The following is an 18,736-nucleotide window of genomic DNA, read 5'->3' as shown; positions in this document are numbered from 1 at the left end:
TTTGTCCTAGCGAATTTGAACGTGTAGTCTTATTTAAATGGATGTCTGATTGAAATAAATAAGAAGTTTATGTTTATAAATATAAACTGTATATACAGGTGCTGGTCATATAATTAGAATATCATCAAAAAGTTGATTTATTTCACTAATTCCATTCAAAAAGTGAAACTTGTATAATGTATACATTGATTCCACACAGACTGATATATTTCAAGTGTTTATTTCTTTTAATTTTGATGATTATAACTGACAACTAATGAAAACCCCAAATTCAGTATCTCAGAAAATTAGAATATTGTGAAAAGGTTCAATATTGAAGACACCCGGTGCCACTCTCTAATCAGCTAATTAACTCGAAACACCTGCAAAGGCCTTTAAATGGTCTCTCAGACTAGTTCTGTAGGCTACACAATCATGGCGAAGACTGCTGACTTGACAGTTGTCCAAAAGACGACCATTGACACCTTGCACAAGGAGGGCAAGACACAAAAGCTCATTGCAAAAGAGGCTGGCTGTTCACAGAGCTCTGTGTCCAAGCACATTAATAGAGAAGCGAAGGGAAGGAAAAGATGTGGTAGAAAAAAATGTACAAGCAATAGGGATAACCGCACGCTGGAGAGGATTGTGAAACAAAACCCATTCAAAAATGTGGGGGAGATTCACAAAGAGTGGACTGCAGCTGGAGTCAGTGCTTCAAGAACCACTACGCACAGACGTATGCAAGACATGGGCTTCAGCTGTTGCGTTCCTTGTGTCAAGCCACTCTTGAACAGACAGCGTCAGAAGCGTCTCGCCTGGGCTAAAGACAGAAAGGACTGGAATGCTGCTGAGTGGTCCAAAGTTATGTTCTCTGATGAAAGTCAATTTTGCATTTCCTTTGGAAATCAGGGTCCCAGAGTCTGGAGGAAGAGAGGAGAGGCACAGAATCCACGTTGCTCGAGGTCCAGTGTAAAGTTTCCACAGTCAGTGATGGTTTGGGGTGCCATGTCATCTGCTGGTGTTGGTCCACTGTGTTTTCTGAGGTCCAAGATCAACGCAGCCGTATACCAGGAAGTTTTAGAGCACTTCATGCTTCCTGCTGCTGACCAACTTTATGGAGATGCAGATTTCATTTTCCAACACACAGTGCCAAAGCTACCAGTACCTGGTTTAAGGACCATGGTTATCGCTGTTCTTAATTGGCCAGCAAACACGCCTGACCTTAACCCCATAGAAAATGTTTGGGGTATTGTGAAGAGGAAGATGCGATATGCCAGACCCAACAATGCAGAAGAGCTGAAGGCCACGATCAGAGCAACCTGGGCTCTCATAACACCTGAGCAGTGCATGGACTGATCGACTCCATGCCACGCCGCATTGCTGCAGTAATTCAGGCAAAAGGAGCCCCAACTAAGTATTGAGTGCTGTACATGCTCATACTTTTCATCTTCATACTTTTCAGTTGACCAAGATTTCTAAAAATCCTTTCTTTGTCTTAAGTAATATTCTAATTTTCTGAGATACTGAATTTGGGGTTTTCATTAGTTGTCAGTTATAATCATCAAAATTAAAAGAAATAAACACTTGAAATATATCAGTCTGTGTGGAATGAATGTATACATTATACAAGTTTCACTTTTTGAATGGAATTAGTGAAATAAATCAACTTTTTGATGATATTCTAATTATATGACCAGCAGAAACTCAGGAGTGACGTGGGAAACGAACATTTTTCCAAACATTTCTTTTATAAATTTGATTTACAATTAATTTGTTCAGATTCAGTTTGATAAATGAGATCCATTGTGTGAGTGTGTGTGTGTGTGTGTAGGTGGACTGCTTGGCTCTGCAGCTACACCGCGTTGGCGAGCAGCTGGAGAAGCTGAACACCAGGCGGATGGACGAGCTCTTCTTCCTGCTGCGAGACGGTTTCCTCCTGCAGGACGATCTGAGCTCCATGAGCCGCCTGCTGCTGCTGGAGCTGCTGGAGTTCCGCGCCGCCAGCTGGAACCTGAGCAAAAACGCTCAACGCTACTACTACAGCGAGGTGGTGGAGTGAGGAAGACGAGGAACGTGGCTCTGAACGAGATCTTCCTGAGGGTGAAGGTCAGGACTGAGGAAGGAGGAAGAAGAACGAGGAGCTCCAGGGGTTCATCCTGCCGCCTGGACTGGATGGAGATGTGATGATGGTTATATGCCTGTGTGTGTGTGTGTGTGTGTGTGTGTGTGTGTGGTTCAGGTTTAGAGGATGGAGATGATCGTGCCAGTGATGTGGATCTGCCTGGAAAGACACTTTAATTAATCATCTCGTTCTGAGTTGCATCCTGGAGATGGACAATGTTTTCACCTCTCACTGTTGGATTGATGTTGATTTCCGTTAAAACTTTTTAATAAAGTGATTTTTTTTATTTGTTTATATTGTTTATACTGTGATACACTGATCATCACCAGCACTGACAAACTGACTGATCAATTTCACTCACATTCGACGTGAAACTGCTGTTTTGTTTGATAAATGTTTTCAACAACAGTTTTGTATGTTTGTAATGTTTAAAATAAATACGTTATATTTAATATTCAAGTGTTTATTGTGAAATTTATGTAAAATAAAAAGTGCCTTCACTTTCGATCACGCGCAGCCAATATGGCGGACCCGGAAGTAGGATTGTGGCTAAGCGAGTTACCTCACAGATTAGCATCAATCGCTAGTTTTACACCAATCTTGTAACTATTTATTTATTTGTTTGTTTATTTATTTATTAGATGATTATAATGATGACTAGCTGCTTTGTGTCTGAAATGATTTAGATGTCTCGTTGTATTATCAATATTTTAGCTAGTTTTGCTAATATAACCGTCTTGACCAACTAGCTAGCTAGTCGTTGTTTTTTTCACCTATATTGATTCCTGCGTTTTGAGCTATGATTGGCTAGTAGCCCATACAATCACGTGGTAGCCAATAGCAGCACAGCTCGGAATCCTATAAGCCAATCCTCATTCAGGAGGCGGGATTTGTCGGAAAAGTAGTGTAGTATTGTTTTTTAAGAATATGCTGAATCTATCGAGATTTATTCACTTAAATTCACTTAAATTCAGAGGTTTATGGTTATTTTCTTAAGGTAATATCTAATTAAGTTGTATATAGCTAGCAATTGGTATTAAATTTTTAGTTTAAAAATCAATTAATCAAGAGATTTTTTGTTTGTAATTCCACTCGCAGGCAGCAGAGGGCGACAGAAACTCTCTCTCTCTCTCTCTCTCTCTCTCTCTCAGTTCAGTTCATCAGTGCTTCATTGGCATGAACGTTATAAATCACATTGTTGCCAAAGCAAATAGTGCAAGTAGATTAAACCAGAATTTATACAAATAACACATATATTCGTATTTAAACATTACAAACATCATAAACAGGAACAGTAAAAAAAAAATATATATATATATATATATATATATATATATATATATACATATATATATATATATATATATATATATATATATATATATATATATATACATAAAGCAAACAACAACAATAACAAAACCCTGACAGGTGAGTGTGTGAACAGGGTGTGTGTGTTCAGGGTGTGTGCAGGACACTTGGTGTCTCGCTGTCACATACTTTGCAGTGAAGGCTGCAGTGTTTCTCCCAGAATGATTCTTAGTTTTTCTCCATCTGTTAAATTGCAGAAATCTGGAATTTTGTGTGTGATGTTTTTGGTGAAGGTGTTTCTCTCTCTCTGGTGTTGATATTTTTCACAGTGGAGGAGGAAGTGCAGCTCTGTCTCGACCTCACTGCTCGCACAGTGAGCACACAGTCTCTGTTCTCTGGGCAGCCAGGTTCTCCTGTGTTCCAGGTTCTCCCGTGTACCTGGTTCTTCTGTGTACCTGGTTCTCCTGTGTTCCAGGTTCTCCTGTGTTCCTGGCTCTCCTGTGTTCCAGGCTCTCCTGTGTTCCTGGCTCTCCTGTGTTCCTGGCTCTCCTGTGTTCCAGGTTCTCCTGTGTTCCTGGCTCTTCTGAGATACTCTGCCAGTTCATACTCTCTGTTTAGGGCTGATAGCAGTGTAATCTGGACTGGGTTTGGTTCTGACTGTCCCAGTGCTCCAGATACACTCTTGTCATCTGCTCAGTAATTTGGTTGACTCTGATTAGACTTTGGTGAGCAGAGCTGGTCTGAGACTGCTGTGTGTTAGCTGTTGGTGTGTTAGCGGTTATTGAGTTAGTGAGTCTCAGGACCAGCTGACAGAAGTGACTGATTTTAGAGCTGAGCTCTTGGGATTTAGCTTTTAGCTCTCTCTCTGTCTCTCTCTCTGTCTGTCCCTCTGTCTGTCTCTCCCTCTCTCTTTCTCTCTCCCTCTCTGTCTGTCTGTCTTCTGTCTGTCTCTCTCTCTCTCTGTCAAATGCACCTTTGAACCTCTTTAACTCCCCCCTTGTGTCATCACACAAGCCTCCTAATCATCAGTTAAAGGTAGAGCACTTCTTCACTTCCTCAGCTCACATTGTTAGATTTTTGTTTATTTCCACATTTCCCACTATAATACATTTACATTTATGGCATTTGGCAGATGCCCTTATCCAGAGCGACTGACAATAATAATACACACCTATTATATCCTAATGTTCACTTCAGTATTATATAATTTAACCATTATCCCCTTTATCCGTGTGGAAGCAGGCCGTCTAGGTGGGGAACATTTCTGGGCAGGAAGTTGAAGCTTAGCTGCTGGAGTTTTCAAAATGGCAGACGAAGCTGAATAAGATCGAATGTTTATAAGTTATTATGAGATGAAAGTTCTATATCAGAACAATTGGTTCTATTGATTCACGGTGAATGAATGTGTATACTTATATAAAAACTATGAACACATGACTGTGGAATTTAACAGCTGATCATAGTCAGCTGAAATAAATGTGATTGGCTGATGATGCAATAATCGGGACAGCTGAGCGTTGTGTAAGATACTTTCCTGTTTTTCTGGGACTTTCCTTATCTTGAAGGCAGTTCATGTGAAATGAAAGTGTCATATCAGTACATGTGCATTTTATCAAGTTATTAAAATATGGTATGGGGCGATAATATGAGCAGCGCTGATTCATTAAGAAAGAACCTGTACATTTATATACATACTTATGATTTAGATGTAGATTTATTGTCACATCACATTTATAAAAAGTATAAAAGGAAATTTTTAAAGTTACAGGCCTTCAGAAACCATGCAGGAAGTTAAATAGAATAAATAAAATACAGAATAATATATAGAAGTACAAGGTTAATAAATAAATTAATGAATTAATACTAGCAGTGTGTAGTGAAGTGTGCAGTATGGTATAATAATCATTTATTATTATTATTATTAGAAAATAATTCATGATCAGGTGATGATGTAAGGAGCGCGACAGGTCTTGGTGAGACGTGACTTTGTGAATAAGCGTTATGTAGGCCACGTCCCTGTGCTGATTGTTTTTCACTTGCTTTCCAAGAAGAGGGAGGTGAAACGACATAAATAGTAAAACCACTATAAACAATAACCTTTTGTGCGCAGTTCTGTCCCGACCTGATGAACAGGTTCACTGTGGTGATGGAAATACCCAGAAATGTTGAGAGAGATACGGTATCTCAAAATAAATAAACACTGTACAATCCTTTAATTAAACCTCTGCTGGTTTTCATCATGTAACTGGACCAGGTTTAATGGTTTCCATGAGGTTTTCTCTGGTTACGATTAAATTCCACTAGAACCCATTATAGTCTTTTTGTGGCTAGATGATTATTATGAGAATAAAAGTAGGTGAGCTGATGTGATCATGCGCAGAGTGAACAAACATGCTGCACAAAATTCCTCAGATTCAACTCCCTTAAAGTTCATCAGATTCGTCTGGATGACAAGCGACGCTTATAGACTGTTTCAGTTAGAATTTGTTTTGCAAACCAATCTGGATTTAAAGTATATTTTCAAAATCAAAATTCATTATTTGACAGCAAATCTTTTAAAAAAAAAAAAGGAAAAACTGCTTGCATAAGTATTTGCCCCCGTCAGATAGCACTTGGTAGAAGCAGTTTTCGCTGCTGTAAGTGTGTTGAGGTCGGTGAAGTTCCTACTAGTGCTGCACACTGTTTGGGATCTTCACTTGTTCTTCCTGGAAGATTTGCTGCACGGCAGTCTTGGCTTAATGGATGGAGAGTTGGACTTGTAACCCGAAGGTAAACCTGAAGGTTGTGGGTTCGAGTCTCAGGTCCAGCAGGGATTGTAGGTGGGGGGAGTGAATGACCAGCGCTCTCTCCCACCCTCAATACCATGACTGAGGTGAGACCCTTGAGCGAGGCACCGAACCCCCAACTGCTCCCTGGGCGCCGCAGCAAAAAAGGCTGCCCACTGCTCCGGGTGTGTGTGTGTGTGTGTGTGTGTGTTCACTACTGTGTGTGTGCACTTGGATGGATTAAATGCAGAGCACAAATTCTGAGTATGGGTCACCATACTTAGTCACACATTACTTCACTTTCACTTTCAGGTTGGTTGTTTGTTGCCTGCAGTGCCACAGATTTTCAGTGAGATTCAGATCTCAACTTTGACTTGGCCACTGAAGAACATTCACCTTTTTGTTTTTAACCGCTCCTGTGTTGCATTGTTTCTCCCGAGCTTTAGTTTTGTTTTTTTTTTAGCAGACTGAAGCAGGTTTCCTTGTAATATCACACAGTGGTATGGTCTGCATTAGGCTTGCACCACACATAGTACTTTGATGTTCACTGTCTGTTTTTGTGATGAGTTTAGAGGTTGTGCTTGTGTAAGCAGTGCTTGTGTAGGTAATGCTTGTCTAGGTAGTGCTTGTGTAGGAAGTGCTTGTGTAGGTCGTCAATCTTGGTCTCGTTACACATCTTCACTGGGTCTCTCTTGTTCTCTTGTGCTTTTATATGGCTCTTTTTGAGCAATATGACCTTCACTTCAGTTTCAGCCACTGTACTCTGTAACTCAGAGTGACTTTTGGCCTCATGTGGCTTCCCTCACCATCACTGTCTGTTTTTGTGATGAGTTTAGAGGTTGTGCTTGTGTAAGTAGTGCTTGTGTAGGTCGTGTTTGTGTAAGTTGAGTGCTACTCTAGGTAGTGCTTGTGTAGGTAGTGAAGTGACTTGTGGCCAAGTATGGTGACCCATACTCGGAATTTGTGCTCTGCATTTAACCCATCCAAGTACACACACACACACACACACACACTGTGAACACACAACCAGAGCAGTGGGCAGCCTTTTTTGCTGCGGCGCCCGGGGAGCAGTTGGGGGTTCGGTGCCTTGCTCAAGGGTCTCACCTCAGTTGTGGTATTGAGGGTGGGAGAGAGCAGTGGTCATTCACTCACCCCACCTACAATCCCTGCCAGACTCGAGACTCGGACCCACAACCTTCAGGTTCACCTTCACAAGTCCGACTCTCTATCCATTAGGCCACGACTGCCCCCTAGTGCTGGTCTAGGTAGTGCTTGTGTAGGTAGTCCTGGTCTAGGTCGTGCTTGTATAGGTAGTGCTGGTCTAGGTAGTGCTGGTCTAGGTAGTGCTTGTGTAGGTAGTGCTGGTGTAGGTAGTGCTACTCTAGGTAGTGCTGGTCTAGGTAGTGCTGGTGTAGGTAGTGCTGGTCTAGGTAGTGCTTGTGTAGGTAGTGCTGGTGTAGGTAGTGTTTGTGTAGGTAGTGCTTGTGTAGGTAGTGCTTGTGTAGGTAGTGTTTGTGTAGGTAGTGCTTGTGTAGGTAGTGCTGGTCTAGGTAGTGTTTGTGTAGGTAGTGCTTGTGTAAGTAGTGTTTGTGTAGGTAGTGCTTGTGTAGGTAGTGTTTGTGTAGGTCGTGCTTGTGTAGGTAGTGCTTGTGTAAGTCGTGCTTGTGAAGTAGTGTTTGTGTAGGTAGTGTTTGTGTAGGTAGTGCTTGTGTAGGTCGTGCTTGTGTAGGTCGTGTTTGTGTAAGTAGTGCTTGTGTAACTAGTGCTTGTGTAGGTAGTGCTTGTCTAGGTAGTGCTTGTGTAGGAAGTGCTTGTGTACTTAGTGCTTGTGTAGGTAGTGCTTGTGTAGGTAGTGCTTGTGTAAGTAGTGCTTGTGTACTTAGTGCTTGTGTAGGTAGTGCTTGTGTAAGTAGCGCTTGTGTAGGTAGTGCTTGTGTAAGTAGTGCTTGTGTGGGTCGTGCTTGTGTAAGTAGTGCTTGTGTAAGTAGTGTTTGTGTAGGTAGTGCTTGTGTAGGTAGTGCTTGTGTAGGTAGTGCTGGTGTAGGTAGTGTTTGTGTAGGTAGTGCTTGTGTAGGTAGTGCTTGTGTAGGTCGTGCTTGTGTAAGTAGTGCTTGTGTAAGTAGTGTTTGTGTAGGTAGTGCTTGTGTAGGTAGTGCTGGTGTAGGTCGTGCTTGTGTAGGTCGTGTTTGTGTAAGTAGTGCTTGTGTAGGTAGTGCTTGTCTAGGTAGTGCTTGTGTACTTAGTGTTTGTGTAGGTAGTGCTTGTGTAAGTAGTGCTTGTGTAGGTAGTGCTTGTCTAGGTAGTGCTTGTGTACTTAGTGCTTGTGTAGGTAGTGCTTGTGTAAGTAGTGCTTGTGTAGGTAGTGCTTGTGTAAGTAGTGCTTGTGTACTTAGTGCTTGTGTAGGTAGTGCTTGTGTAAGTAGTGCTTGTGTAGGTAGTGCTTGTGTAGGTAGTGCTTGTGTAAGTAGTGCTGGTGTAGGTAGTGCTGGTGTAACTAGTGCTTGTGTAGGTCGTGCTTGTGTAGGTCGTGCTTGTGTACTTAGTGCTTGTGTAAGTAGTGCTTGTGTAGGTAGTGCTTGTGTAGGTAGTGTTTGTGTAGGTAGTGCTTGTGTAGGTAATGCTTGTGTAAGTAGTGCTTGTGTAGGTAATGCTTGTGTAGGTAGTGCTTGTGTAAGTAGTGCTTGTGTAGGTAGTGCTTGTGTAGGTAGTGCTTGTGTAGGTCGTGCTTGTGTAGGTAGTGCTTGTGTAGGTAATGCTTGTGTAGGTAATGCTTGTGTAAGTAGTGCTTGTGTAGGTAATGCTTGTGTAGGTAGTGCTTGTGTAAGTAGTGCTTGTGTAGGTAGTGCTTGTGTAGGTAGTGTTTGTGTAGGTCGTGCTTGTGTAGGTAGTGCTTGTGTACTTAGTGCTTGTGTAGGTAGTGCTTGTGTAGGTAGTGTTTGTGTAGGTAGTGTTTGTGTAGGTAGTGCTTGTGTAGGTAGTGTTTGTGTAAGTAGTGCTTGTGTAGGTAGTGCTTGTGTAAGTAGTGCTGGTGTAGGTAGTGCTTGTGTAACTAGTGCTTGTGTAGGTCGTGCTTGTGTAGGTCGTGCTTGTGTACTTAGTGCTTGTGTAAGTAGTGCTTGTGTAGGTAGTGCTTGTGTAGGTAGTGCTTGTGTAGGTAATGCTTGTGTAGGTAATGCTTGTGTAAGTAGTGCTGGTGTAGGTAGTGCTTGTGTACTTAGTGCTTGTGTAGGTAGTGCTTGTGTAGGTAGTGCTTGTGTACTTAGTGCTTGTGTAGGTAGTGCTTGTGTACTTAGTGCTTGTGTAGGTAGTGCTTGTGTAGGTAGTGCTGGTGTAGGTAGTGCTTGTGTAAGTAGTGCTTGTGTAGGTCGTGCTTGTGTAGGTAGTGCTTGTGTAAGTAGTGCTGGTGTAGGTAGTGCTTGTGTACTTAGTGCTTGTGTAGGTAGTGCTTGTGTAGGTAGTGCTTGTGTACTTAGTGCTTGTGTAGGTAGTGCTTGTGTACTTAGTGCTTGTGTAGGTAGTGCTTGTGTAGGTAGTGCTTGTGTAAGTAGTGCTGGTGTAGGTAGTGCTTGTGTACTTAGTGCTTGTGTAGGTAGTGCTTGTGTAGGTAGTGCTTGTGTAGGTAGTGCTGGTGTAGGTAGTGCTTGTGTAAGTAGTGCTTGTGTAGGTCGTGCTTGTGTAGGTAGTGCTTGTGTAGGTAGTGCTTGTGTAGGTCGTGCTTGTGTAACTAGTGCTTGTGTAGGTCGTGCTTGTGTAGGTAGTGCTTGTGTACTTAGTGCTTGTGTAGGTAGTGCTTGTGTAAGTAGTGCTTGTGTAAGTAGTGCTTGTGTAGGTCGTGCTTGTGTAACTAGTGCTTGTGTAGGTAGTGCTGGTGTAGGTAGTGCTGGTATAGATAGTGCTGGTGTAAGTAGTCCTTGTGTAGGTAGTGTTTGTGTAAGTAGTGCTTGCGTAGGTAATGCTTGTCTAGGTAGTGCTTGTGTAGGTCGTGCTTGTGTAGGTAGTGCTTAGGTAGGTAGTGCTTGTGTAGGTAGTGCTTGTGTAGGTAGTGCTTAATGTTTGTGTAAGTAGTGCTTGTGTAACTAGTGCTTGTTTAGGTCGTGCTTGTGTAGGTAGTGCTTGTGTAGGTAGTGCTTGTGTAGGTAATGCTTGTGTAAGTAGTGCTTGTGTAGGTAGTGCTTGTGTAGGTAGTGCTTGTCTAGGTAGTGCTTGTGTAAGTAGTGTTTGTGTAGGTAGTGCTTGTGTAGGTTGTGCTTGTGTAACTAGTGCTTGTGTAGGTAATGCTTGTCTAGGTAGTGCTTGTGTAAGTAGTGTTTGTGTAGGTAGTGCTTGTGTAGGTTGTGCTTGTGTAACTAGTGCTTGTGTAGGTAATGCTTGTCTAGGTAGTGCTTAGGTAGGTAGTGCTTGTGTAGGTAGTGCTTGTGTAGGTAGTGCTTAATGCTTGTGTAAGTAGTGCTTGTGTAAGTAGTGCTTGTGTAAGTAGTGCTTGTTTAGGTAGTGCTTGTGTAGGTCGTGCTTGTGTAACTAGTGCTTGTGTAGGTAGTGCTTGTGTAGGTAGTGCTTGTGTAACTAGTGCTTGTGTAGGTAGTGCTTGTGTAGGTAGTGCTTGTGTAACTAGTGCTTGTGTAGGTAGTGCTTGTGTAACTAGTGCTTGTGTAGGTAGTGCTTGTCTAGGTAGTGCTTGTGTAAGTAGTGTTTGTGTAGGTAGTGCTTGTGTAGGTCGTGCTTGTGTAACTAGTGCTTGTGTAGGTAATGCTTGTGTAGGTAGTGCTTGTGTAGGTAATGCTTGTGTAGGTAGTGCTTGTGTAGGTCGTGCTTGTGTAACTAGTGCTTGTGTAGGTAATGCTTGTGTAGGTAATGCTTGTGTAGGTAATGCTTGTGTAAGTAGTGCTTGTGTAGGTCGTGCTTGTGTAGATAGTGCTTGTGTAGGTAATGCTTGTGTAGGTAGTGCTTGTGTAAGTAGTGCTTGTGTAAGTAGTGCTTGTGTAGGTCGTGTTTGTGTAACTAGTGCTTGTGTAGGTAGTGCTGGTGTAGGTAGTGCTGGTATAGATAGTGCTGGTGTAAGTAGTGCTTGTGTAGGTAATGCTTGTGTAGGTAGTGCTTGTGTAAGTAGTGCTTGTTTAGGTAGTGCTTGTGTAGGTCGTGTTTGTGTAGGTAGTGTTTGTGTAGGTAGTGCTTGTGTAAGTAGTGTTTGTGTAGGTAGTGCTTGTGTAAGTAGTGTTTGTGTAGGTAGTGCTTGTGTAAATAGTGTTTGTGTAGGAAGTGTTTGTGTAGGTAGTGTTTGTGTAGGAAGTGTTTGTGTAGGTAGTGTTTGTGTAGGAAGTGTTTGTGTAGGAAGTGCTTGTGTAGGTCATGTTTGTGTAAGTAGTGTTTGTGTAGGAAGTGCTTGTGTACGTCGTGTTTGTGTAAGTAGTGTTTGTGTAGGAAGTGCTTGTGTACGTCATGTTTGTGTAAGTAGTGTTTGTGTAGGAAGTGTTTGTGTAGGTAGTGTTTGTGTAGGTAGTGCTTGTGTAAGTAGTGTTTGTGTAGGAAGTGTTTGTTTAGGAAGTGCTTGTGTAGGTCATGTTTGTGTAAGTAGTGTTTGTGTAGGAAGTGTTTGTGTAGGTAGTGTTTGTGTAAGTAGTGTTTGTGTAGGAAGTGTTTGTGTAGGTAGTGTTTGTGTAAGTAGTGTTTGTGTAGGAAGTGGTTGTGTAGGAAGTGTTTGGTTGGTGTCATGCAGCTTCCACCTTCTCACTATCTCACAACGCTGCTTAGTGTCCAACCTCTTAGATATAATTTTACATTACTATTCCCAAGTTATGAAATTACATCATCTTTAACTTCCTTACATTGCTTCTTAGTTTTCATTTTCACTCCTTTCCTTCAGACTGACCGTCTCTTCAGTGATGGTTTAGCTCAGGTGTTTTTATTCAGAGAATGGGAGATGTTTTCACAGGTGATAGACAATATTCTTCAGCTGGAGCTTCCAGAACTGGGGGGCGAATATTTATGCAAGGAGCATAAATATTTTTGATTTTCTTTGAAATACTTACTTTTAAATTTCACTGAAAGAGAACATGAGTTTGCAATAAAAAATACTGACAGGAAGAAGAATGTTTATATACAGAATACTGTATATATATATACAAATTGTTCATCAAACACAAACTCGAACGTCCACGAAGATCCTCTAACTATAGACCTTTTTTTACTATAAATATACAGTTTTTGCTTCCTGCAAAATCTTTAATGTTCTTTATGAACATTGTGTGAAGACTGCAGAGCTTGTATTTGTTTAAAAAGTAAAGTAAAAACTTAAAAAAAAAACTTTTGTTGAGTTCATTCTCCATTTTTTATAGTATTTATGATAAAATGCATTAATTAAATAATGTATAATAATTAATGAATTATAAATATTTAAGAATGAATTATAAATATATAAAATATTTAAAAAGTCATTAGAAGTATATTTTTAAATCTGAATTTAAAACACTTACAGCACCATAATGTCTTAATAGATTGTATTTTATGTAACTAACTAGCTAAATAAATAAATAAATCTACAAACAAATCAAAATGTAAATAAATATTTGTTTCAAAATCAAATAGTACTTCAAATTATATAATTAAAATGTACCGTGACAGTACCCGGAAGTTGACGTAATTTCCTTCGACGTTCCATGCTAGGTTTTGAGAGACATTATTTTTCCCTACCCGTTTTCCGACAAGTCCCGCCTCCTCTGCGTTTCAATTAGTCAAATGAACGCTCTATTTATAGGATATGCAAGCACAGCCAATCAGAGTGCAGGAGGCGGGAACAATCCAGCCAATCGCCGTGCAGAAACAGCACGATTTATTAGAATATAGGCGGGAAAAGAAGCGAGTTGTGAGAAAGAGAGACGCAGAGACACAACAGCAATGGCGGACGAGAAGCCCAAGGTGAGGTGGTAAAAAAAAAAATAAATAAAACGCGACATCGAGTGTGTGAATTTATTTCTGATTATTATAGTAATTATAATACAGTTACCCCTTTGCGACAAGTCTCTCATTTAACCGCATTGTAGACAAAAATACAGAGAAATAATAATAATTTTACAGTTGCTATATTGCTAAGTGGCTAACGGGCCGGTTAGCATCCATGCTAGCTATTGTAGCTAAATACAACACAAATCAGGTTTATTCTTATTTTTTTTAATCTCAAAACTCTTTGAACTATATCAGTGTTAAACTTTTATTCATTTTTAAGAGCTATTTTAAATAACAAGGAGTTCGTGTTTTAATATTTTAGCGAAGTTTTACAGGCTAATGCTACTCCAGCTAACTGCTTTTAATAGATTAGCATGTAATTATATAAATTATAAAATTTATAACAATTATATTTCAATATTTTGCGCACGTTTATGTATTAAATGCGTGATTTAGTCTTTATTTTGAGATAGCTATGCACAAAAAATTATTTATTTATTAAAAAATATGTACAGAATATTTCAGAAGCTTGTAATATGCAAATGAGCTTTAATTATTATTCATTTATTTAAATATTATTGATGTGCGTGTGTGTTTTATGGTATTTTTAACTCATTCTATCTATTGTGTATGTGTTTATTGTGTATATATTGTACATATATTGCATGTTATTGTTTTTCTTGTGTATATATTTTATTATTTTCATCATTTATTTAAAATAAATGAGTTGTCTGTGTGGATTTGAACAGATGTTTTAAATTAAAAATCGGATTTATTTAGAGGATTTCTGTGACTCTGGGTCGTAGTTAGAGCTTTAAATTTGTAATAAAGTCTGTATAAATGTTATTGTGTACTGAGATGTTGAAGTTGTCCCTCCGGTGACCTTCTTCTTCATCATCTTCATCTTCATGGCTCTCTCTGTAACGTGTTCTCCTCTTTAGGAAGGTGTGAAGACTGAAAATAACGAACACATCAACCTGAAGGTGGCAGGACAGGACGGCTCGGTGGTGCAGTTCAAAATCAAGAGGCACACGCCGCTCAGCAAACTGATGAAGGCCTACTGTGAACGACAGGTGAAAAAAAAAAACACATCTTCTTCATCATCATGATCTTCATCATCATCTTCATCACCATGTGGTCCTTTTCCTCAGGAGTAAAACAGAAAGCAGAGTGAAGACGGATGTTTGTTGGTTTAGACGCAGCAGCGTAACGCGAGCGCTGCTCCGAGGAGATGATCCCACAATCCCGTACACTCGGGGGCCGGCGAAAGTGGGCGTGGCCTAGCACAAACTCTACGCCAGGCGTCGTAAAGCGTCAAGATAAAATTCTTCAAATGATAAGAAAAATCTAGTGATTATTATTATTATTATTATTATTACGTACACGAAGTACACTTATGGTCGTCGTACACGAAGCGTTAACGTGACTCAGAAGAGCGAGGAGTGTCTTCCAAGAGTCTGTAATGATAATCAATTAATCATTAATCAGTCAATCGTTAATCAATCATCACAAAAATACGTTACTGGTTTCATATTACACTAAACATTTCGCCGTTTCCAAATATACGATACATTGTATATGAATAATTTTATTTTCTTCAGCAAGATTTCTATTTTTCTATAATTCTAGAAAGATTTCTTATATTTCTCTAAAATACAGTTAAATATTTAATTAAGCGTACGTTATGAAAACAGAGGAAAGCGCTATCTGCCCTCTTCCACATACATGAGCTCACGGACGGCTACGATTGGCTAGTTGTCTCTGTGATTGACAGGAGAGAGAGAGAGAAAGAGTGATGCCTTTTCCACTGTTTTTGCGTTTTTGCTCAGAATTTAACGTTTAAAATTAAAGGTGTCTGTGTAATCATTAATATCGTCACTGAAGCGTGTGTCGTGATTATCACACACCTGCGATGCGATGTCACGTGACGTGAGATAAAACGGTGCGACACATTGATACGAAACGATACGATACGTCGCTTTGAGGTGATGTTTAGTGAGCAAAAGAGCGTCAGACGTGTCGAATATGACGAAAGGAGACGAAGAGGAGTCTCTCGTGTGGGCGGAGCTTATTGTACTAAACGCTGCTGATTGGTCAGTTGCCTGCTTGTAAGATGTGAAATGTTTTGTCATGTTTTGTGCAGGGACTCACGATGAGGCAGATCCGCTTCCGGTTTGACGGACAGCCCATTAACGAGACGGACACACCTGCTCAGGTACGAGCGAGAACAGTCGTTATATTTCACGATGAGTGTGAAATATAACCGCATGACGCTGCGGTTGTGAAATTATAAACAGCAAACTGCTGTGGTGTAAGAGGAATAAAACACTTTGTGGGGAAAAGGGGGCGGAGCCTTAAAGTGGTTAATAAGGGCACTAGGTAGTGATCATCAGCAGCAGCAGCTTTGGTATTAGAGACGAAGCCGATTTTACTGAGCTGGATCTTTGTGTTTGCTTTGTGCAGTTGGAAATGGAGGACGAGGACACGATCGACGTGTTTCAGCAGCAGACGGGAGGCGTGATGTAAAGCAACGTCGAGCTCCATCCCTTCATCGATCCCTCCATCGATCCCTCCATCCTTCCCTCCATCGATTGTTCATGCCTACGTTTGAACCGTCACGGCGAAACCACGGACTGAAACACGGCTGCTCAGATCCTCACGGACAGTGTTTAATTTCTCTCTCTCTCTCTCCCTCTCTCTATCTCTTTATCTCTCTATCTCTATCTCTTTATCTCTCTATCTCTCTCTCTTTCTCTCTCTCTCTCTCTCTCTCCCCCTTTATATGGAACATTTTTCATCCTCTTTTATGTCCCATGTGGACCTGTGACCAAGAAACCCTAAAACCATGTTGATCAGGGTGTTGTACGTTTATTTTTGTTTGCTTTTGTTGTTGTTGTTGTTGTTGTTTTTTTGTTTTTCTGTTTTCCATTATGAATGACCGTCACAGCTGAAGTTTAGTTTATTGTTTTATTCACTTTACAGCTTTTATATCTTTTATAAATGTAGTAGTTCTCTTTTTTGTACCCTCTCGGTTTTATTCAGTCACATTTACAGCGCGCAGTGTTGACAAAGTAGATTTTTTTTGTGTCCGAATAAAACAGTTGTATAAAATTAACAACGGCTTGAGGTTTGAGTCCTGCGTATTAACGTGTGTGTGTGTGTGTGTTGAATTCTGGATTCTGATTGGTCAGATGTCGTCACACAGTTACAAAATGGAGCAAAGAAACTTTACATTTTAAATGTTAAGTGTTAAATTTAAAATTTTTTCGATTCAATATTAAAATCTTTTGTCAGACATTTTTAAGAGTTACGTGACTAAACGTCACCATGATAACACTGTAAAGTGTACACTTCATTCCCTATCTAGTGCATTTCTGTACACTTTACAGTGCTAAAGCCCTAAAATCCATAAAGTGTCCACTATATAGTCTATACCCTAAGTAGGGATCTAGTGGATATACTGTAGGGTGCTTAAGGTTTGGAAGTTATTATTATAGTGAATAAAGAGCTGACTCGGTCATAATAGTGCACTACACAGGGTGTATGAGACATTATGTACCCTATGTAGTGCACTTACATAAGGATGTAGGGCTCTCCATACCAAACTGAACACTATGTAGTGTGCACTTACCACTGTTATACCCTATTTAGTGTATATACCCTATTTAAGATGTATAGTGCACTATGTAGTGTGTAGGAACCATTCTATCTACCCTAAGTAGTGTGTGAATATAGGAAGTAGGGATCTAGTGGAGCTGACTTGGTCATAATAGTGCACTACACAGGCTGTATGAGACATTATGTACCCTATGTAGTAAGGAAGTAGGGTTCTCAGCACAAATTTGAACACTACATAGTGTGCACTTGTCATTGTTATACCTTGTTTAGTGTGTTATAGTGTGTTTACTACATAGGGCACTATATAGTGTGTAGAAACCATTCTATCTACCCTAAGTAGGGATCTAGTGGATATCCGGTAGGGTGCTTAGGGTTTAGAAGGTATTATAGGGAATAAAGAGCTGGACTGGTCATAATAGTGCACTACACAGGCTGTATGAGACATTATGTACACTATGTAGTAAGGATGTATGACTCTTCATGCCAAATTGAACACTACATAGTGTGCACTTGTCATTGTTATACCCTATTTAGTGTATATACCTTATTTAGGATGTATAGTGCACTATGTAGTGTGTAGAAACCATTCTATATACCCTAAGAAGGGATCTAGTGGATATCAGGTAGGGTGCTTAGAGTTTAGAAGGTATTATAGGGAATAAAGAGCTGGACTGTTCATAATAGTGCACTACACAGGCTGTATGAGACATTATGTACACTATGTAGTGCACTTACATAAGGATGTATGACTCTTGATGCCAAATTGAACACTACATAGTGTGCACTTGTCACTGTTATACCCTATTTAGTGTATTTACCTATTTTAGGATGTATAGTGCACTATGTAGTGTGTAGAAACCATTCTATCTGCCCTAAGTAGGGATCTAGTGGATATCAGGTAGGGTGCTTAGGGATTTAGAAGTTATTATAGGGAATAAAGAGCTGGACTGGTCATAATAGTGCACTACACAGGCTGTATGAGACATTATGTACCCTATGTAGTAAGGAAGTAGGGCTCTTCATGCCAAATTGAACACTACATAGTGTGCACTTGTCATTGTTAAACCCTATTTAGTGTGTTTATAAGGGTAATAGGGAGCTAAATAGTCAACTGGATGTGTAGTGCACTATGTAGTGTGTAGAAACCATTCTATCTACCCTAAGTAGTGTGTGAATATAGGAAGTAGGGATCTAGTGGATATTCAGTAGGGTGCTTAGGGTTTAGAAGTTATTATAGTGAATAAAGAGCTGACTTGGTCATAATAGTGCACTACACAGGGTGTATGAGACATTATGTACCCTATGTAGTGCACTTACATAAGGACGTAGGGCTCTCCATGCCAAACTGAACACTACGTAGTGTGCACTTACCACTGTTGTACCCTATTTAGTGTATATACCCTATTTAAGATGTATAGTGCACTATGTAGTGTGTAGGAACCATTCTATCTACCCTAAGTAGTGTGTGAATATAGGAAGTAGGGATCTAGTGGAGCTGACTTGGTCATAATAGTGCACTACACAGGCTGTATGAGACATTATGTATACTATGTAGTAAGGAAGTAGGGCTCTCAGTGCAAATCTGAACACTACATAGTGTGCACTTGTCATTGTTATACCTTGTTTAGTGTGTTATAGTGTGTTTACTACATAGGGCACTATATAGTGTGTAGAAACCATTCTATCTACCCTAAGTAGGGATCTAGTGGATATCCGGTAGGGTGCTTAGGGTTTAGAAGGTATTATAGGGAATAAAGAGCTGGACTGGTCATAATAGTGCACTACACAGGCTGTATGAGACATTATGTACACTATGTAGTAAGGATGTATGACTCTTCATGCCAAATTGAACACTACATAGTGTGCACTTGTCATTGTTATACCCTATTTAGTGTATATACCTTATTTAGGATGTATAGTGCACTATGTAGTGTGTAGAAACCATTCTATATACCCTAAGAAGGGATCTAGTGGATATCAGGTAGGGTGCTTAGAGTTTAGA

General features: G+C 40.2%; 3 protein-coding genes across 5 annotated transcripts in view; 2 read left to right on the top strand and 1 right to left on the bottom strand.

The window, feature by feature from the left end:
- The window catches only part of mif4gda (MIF4G domain containing a), a 5,157-nt gene extending 2,602 nt beyond the window's left edge, over window positions 1-2,555 (top strand). For 2 of the 3 annotated variants that reach the window (XM_053232214.1, XM_053232215.1), the window contains exon 6: window positions 1,792-2,555. In XM_053232214.1, coding sequence (XP_053088189.1) covers window positions 1,792-2,163 — 372 coding nt within the window. In that variant the 3' untranslated portion in view covers window positions 2,164-2,555. The remainder of the gene's footprint in view (window positions 1-1,791) is intronic. The other variant, XM_034310236.2, reaches the window with a different exon arrangement.
- Window positions 2,556-4,293: 1,738 nt separating this feature from the next.
- LOC128317261 (transmembrane protease serine 13-like) lies at window positions 4,294-9,104 on the bottom strand (the record flags this gene model as incomplete). The annotated part of the gene is made up of 2 exons (XM_053228528.1): window positions 4,294-4,395; window positions 8,844-9,104. Coding segments are annotated over 2 exons (363 nt in total), but the record flags the coding sequence as incomplete, so codon positions are not given.
- Window positions 9,105-12,959: 3,855 nt separating this feature from the next.
- Window positions 12,960-16,234, top strand: sumo2a (small ubiquitin like modifier 2a). Its single transcript, XM_026910863.3, has 4 exons — window positions 12,960-13,089; window positions 14,058-14,189; window positions 15,260-15,331; window positions 15,580-16,234. Exons 1-4 carry the CDS (start codon window positions 13,069-13,071, stop codon window positions 15,640-15,642), a joined length of 288 nt encoding a protein of 95 aa, XP_026766664.1. The 5' UTR covers window positions 12,960-13,068; the 3' UTR covers window positions 15,643-16,234.
- The last annotated feature ends 2,502 nt before the right edge of the window (window positions 16,235-18,736 follow it).

This window comes from Pangasianodon hypophthalmus, chromosome 2, assembly GCF_027358585.1.
Source record: "Pangasianodon hypophthalmus isolate fPanHyp1 chromosome 2, fPanHyp1.pri, whole genome shotgun sequence".
Lineage (NCBI taxonomy): Eukaryota > Metazoa > Chordata > Actinopteri > Siluriformes > Pangasiidae > Pangasianodon > Pangasianodon hypophthalmus.
Note: the sequence above shows the minus strand (reverse complement) of the source record. Positions and strands in the feature narration are given on the sequence as shown.

Excerpts from the sequence above, each read along its gene's own strand:
- sumo2a (XM_026910863.3), top strand. The coding sequence starts at position 13,069 with ATGGCGGACGAGAAGCCCAAG. Across the intron at positions 13,090-14,057 it reads TGGCGGACGAGAAGCCCAAG|GAAGGTGTGAAGACTGAAAA; the intron begins GTGAGGTGGTAA and ends TCTCCTCTTTAG. Across the intron at positions 15,332-15,579 it reads AGACGGACACACCTGCTCAG|TTGGAAATGGAGGACGAGGA; the intron begins GTACGAGCGAGA and ends TGCTTTGTGCAG.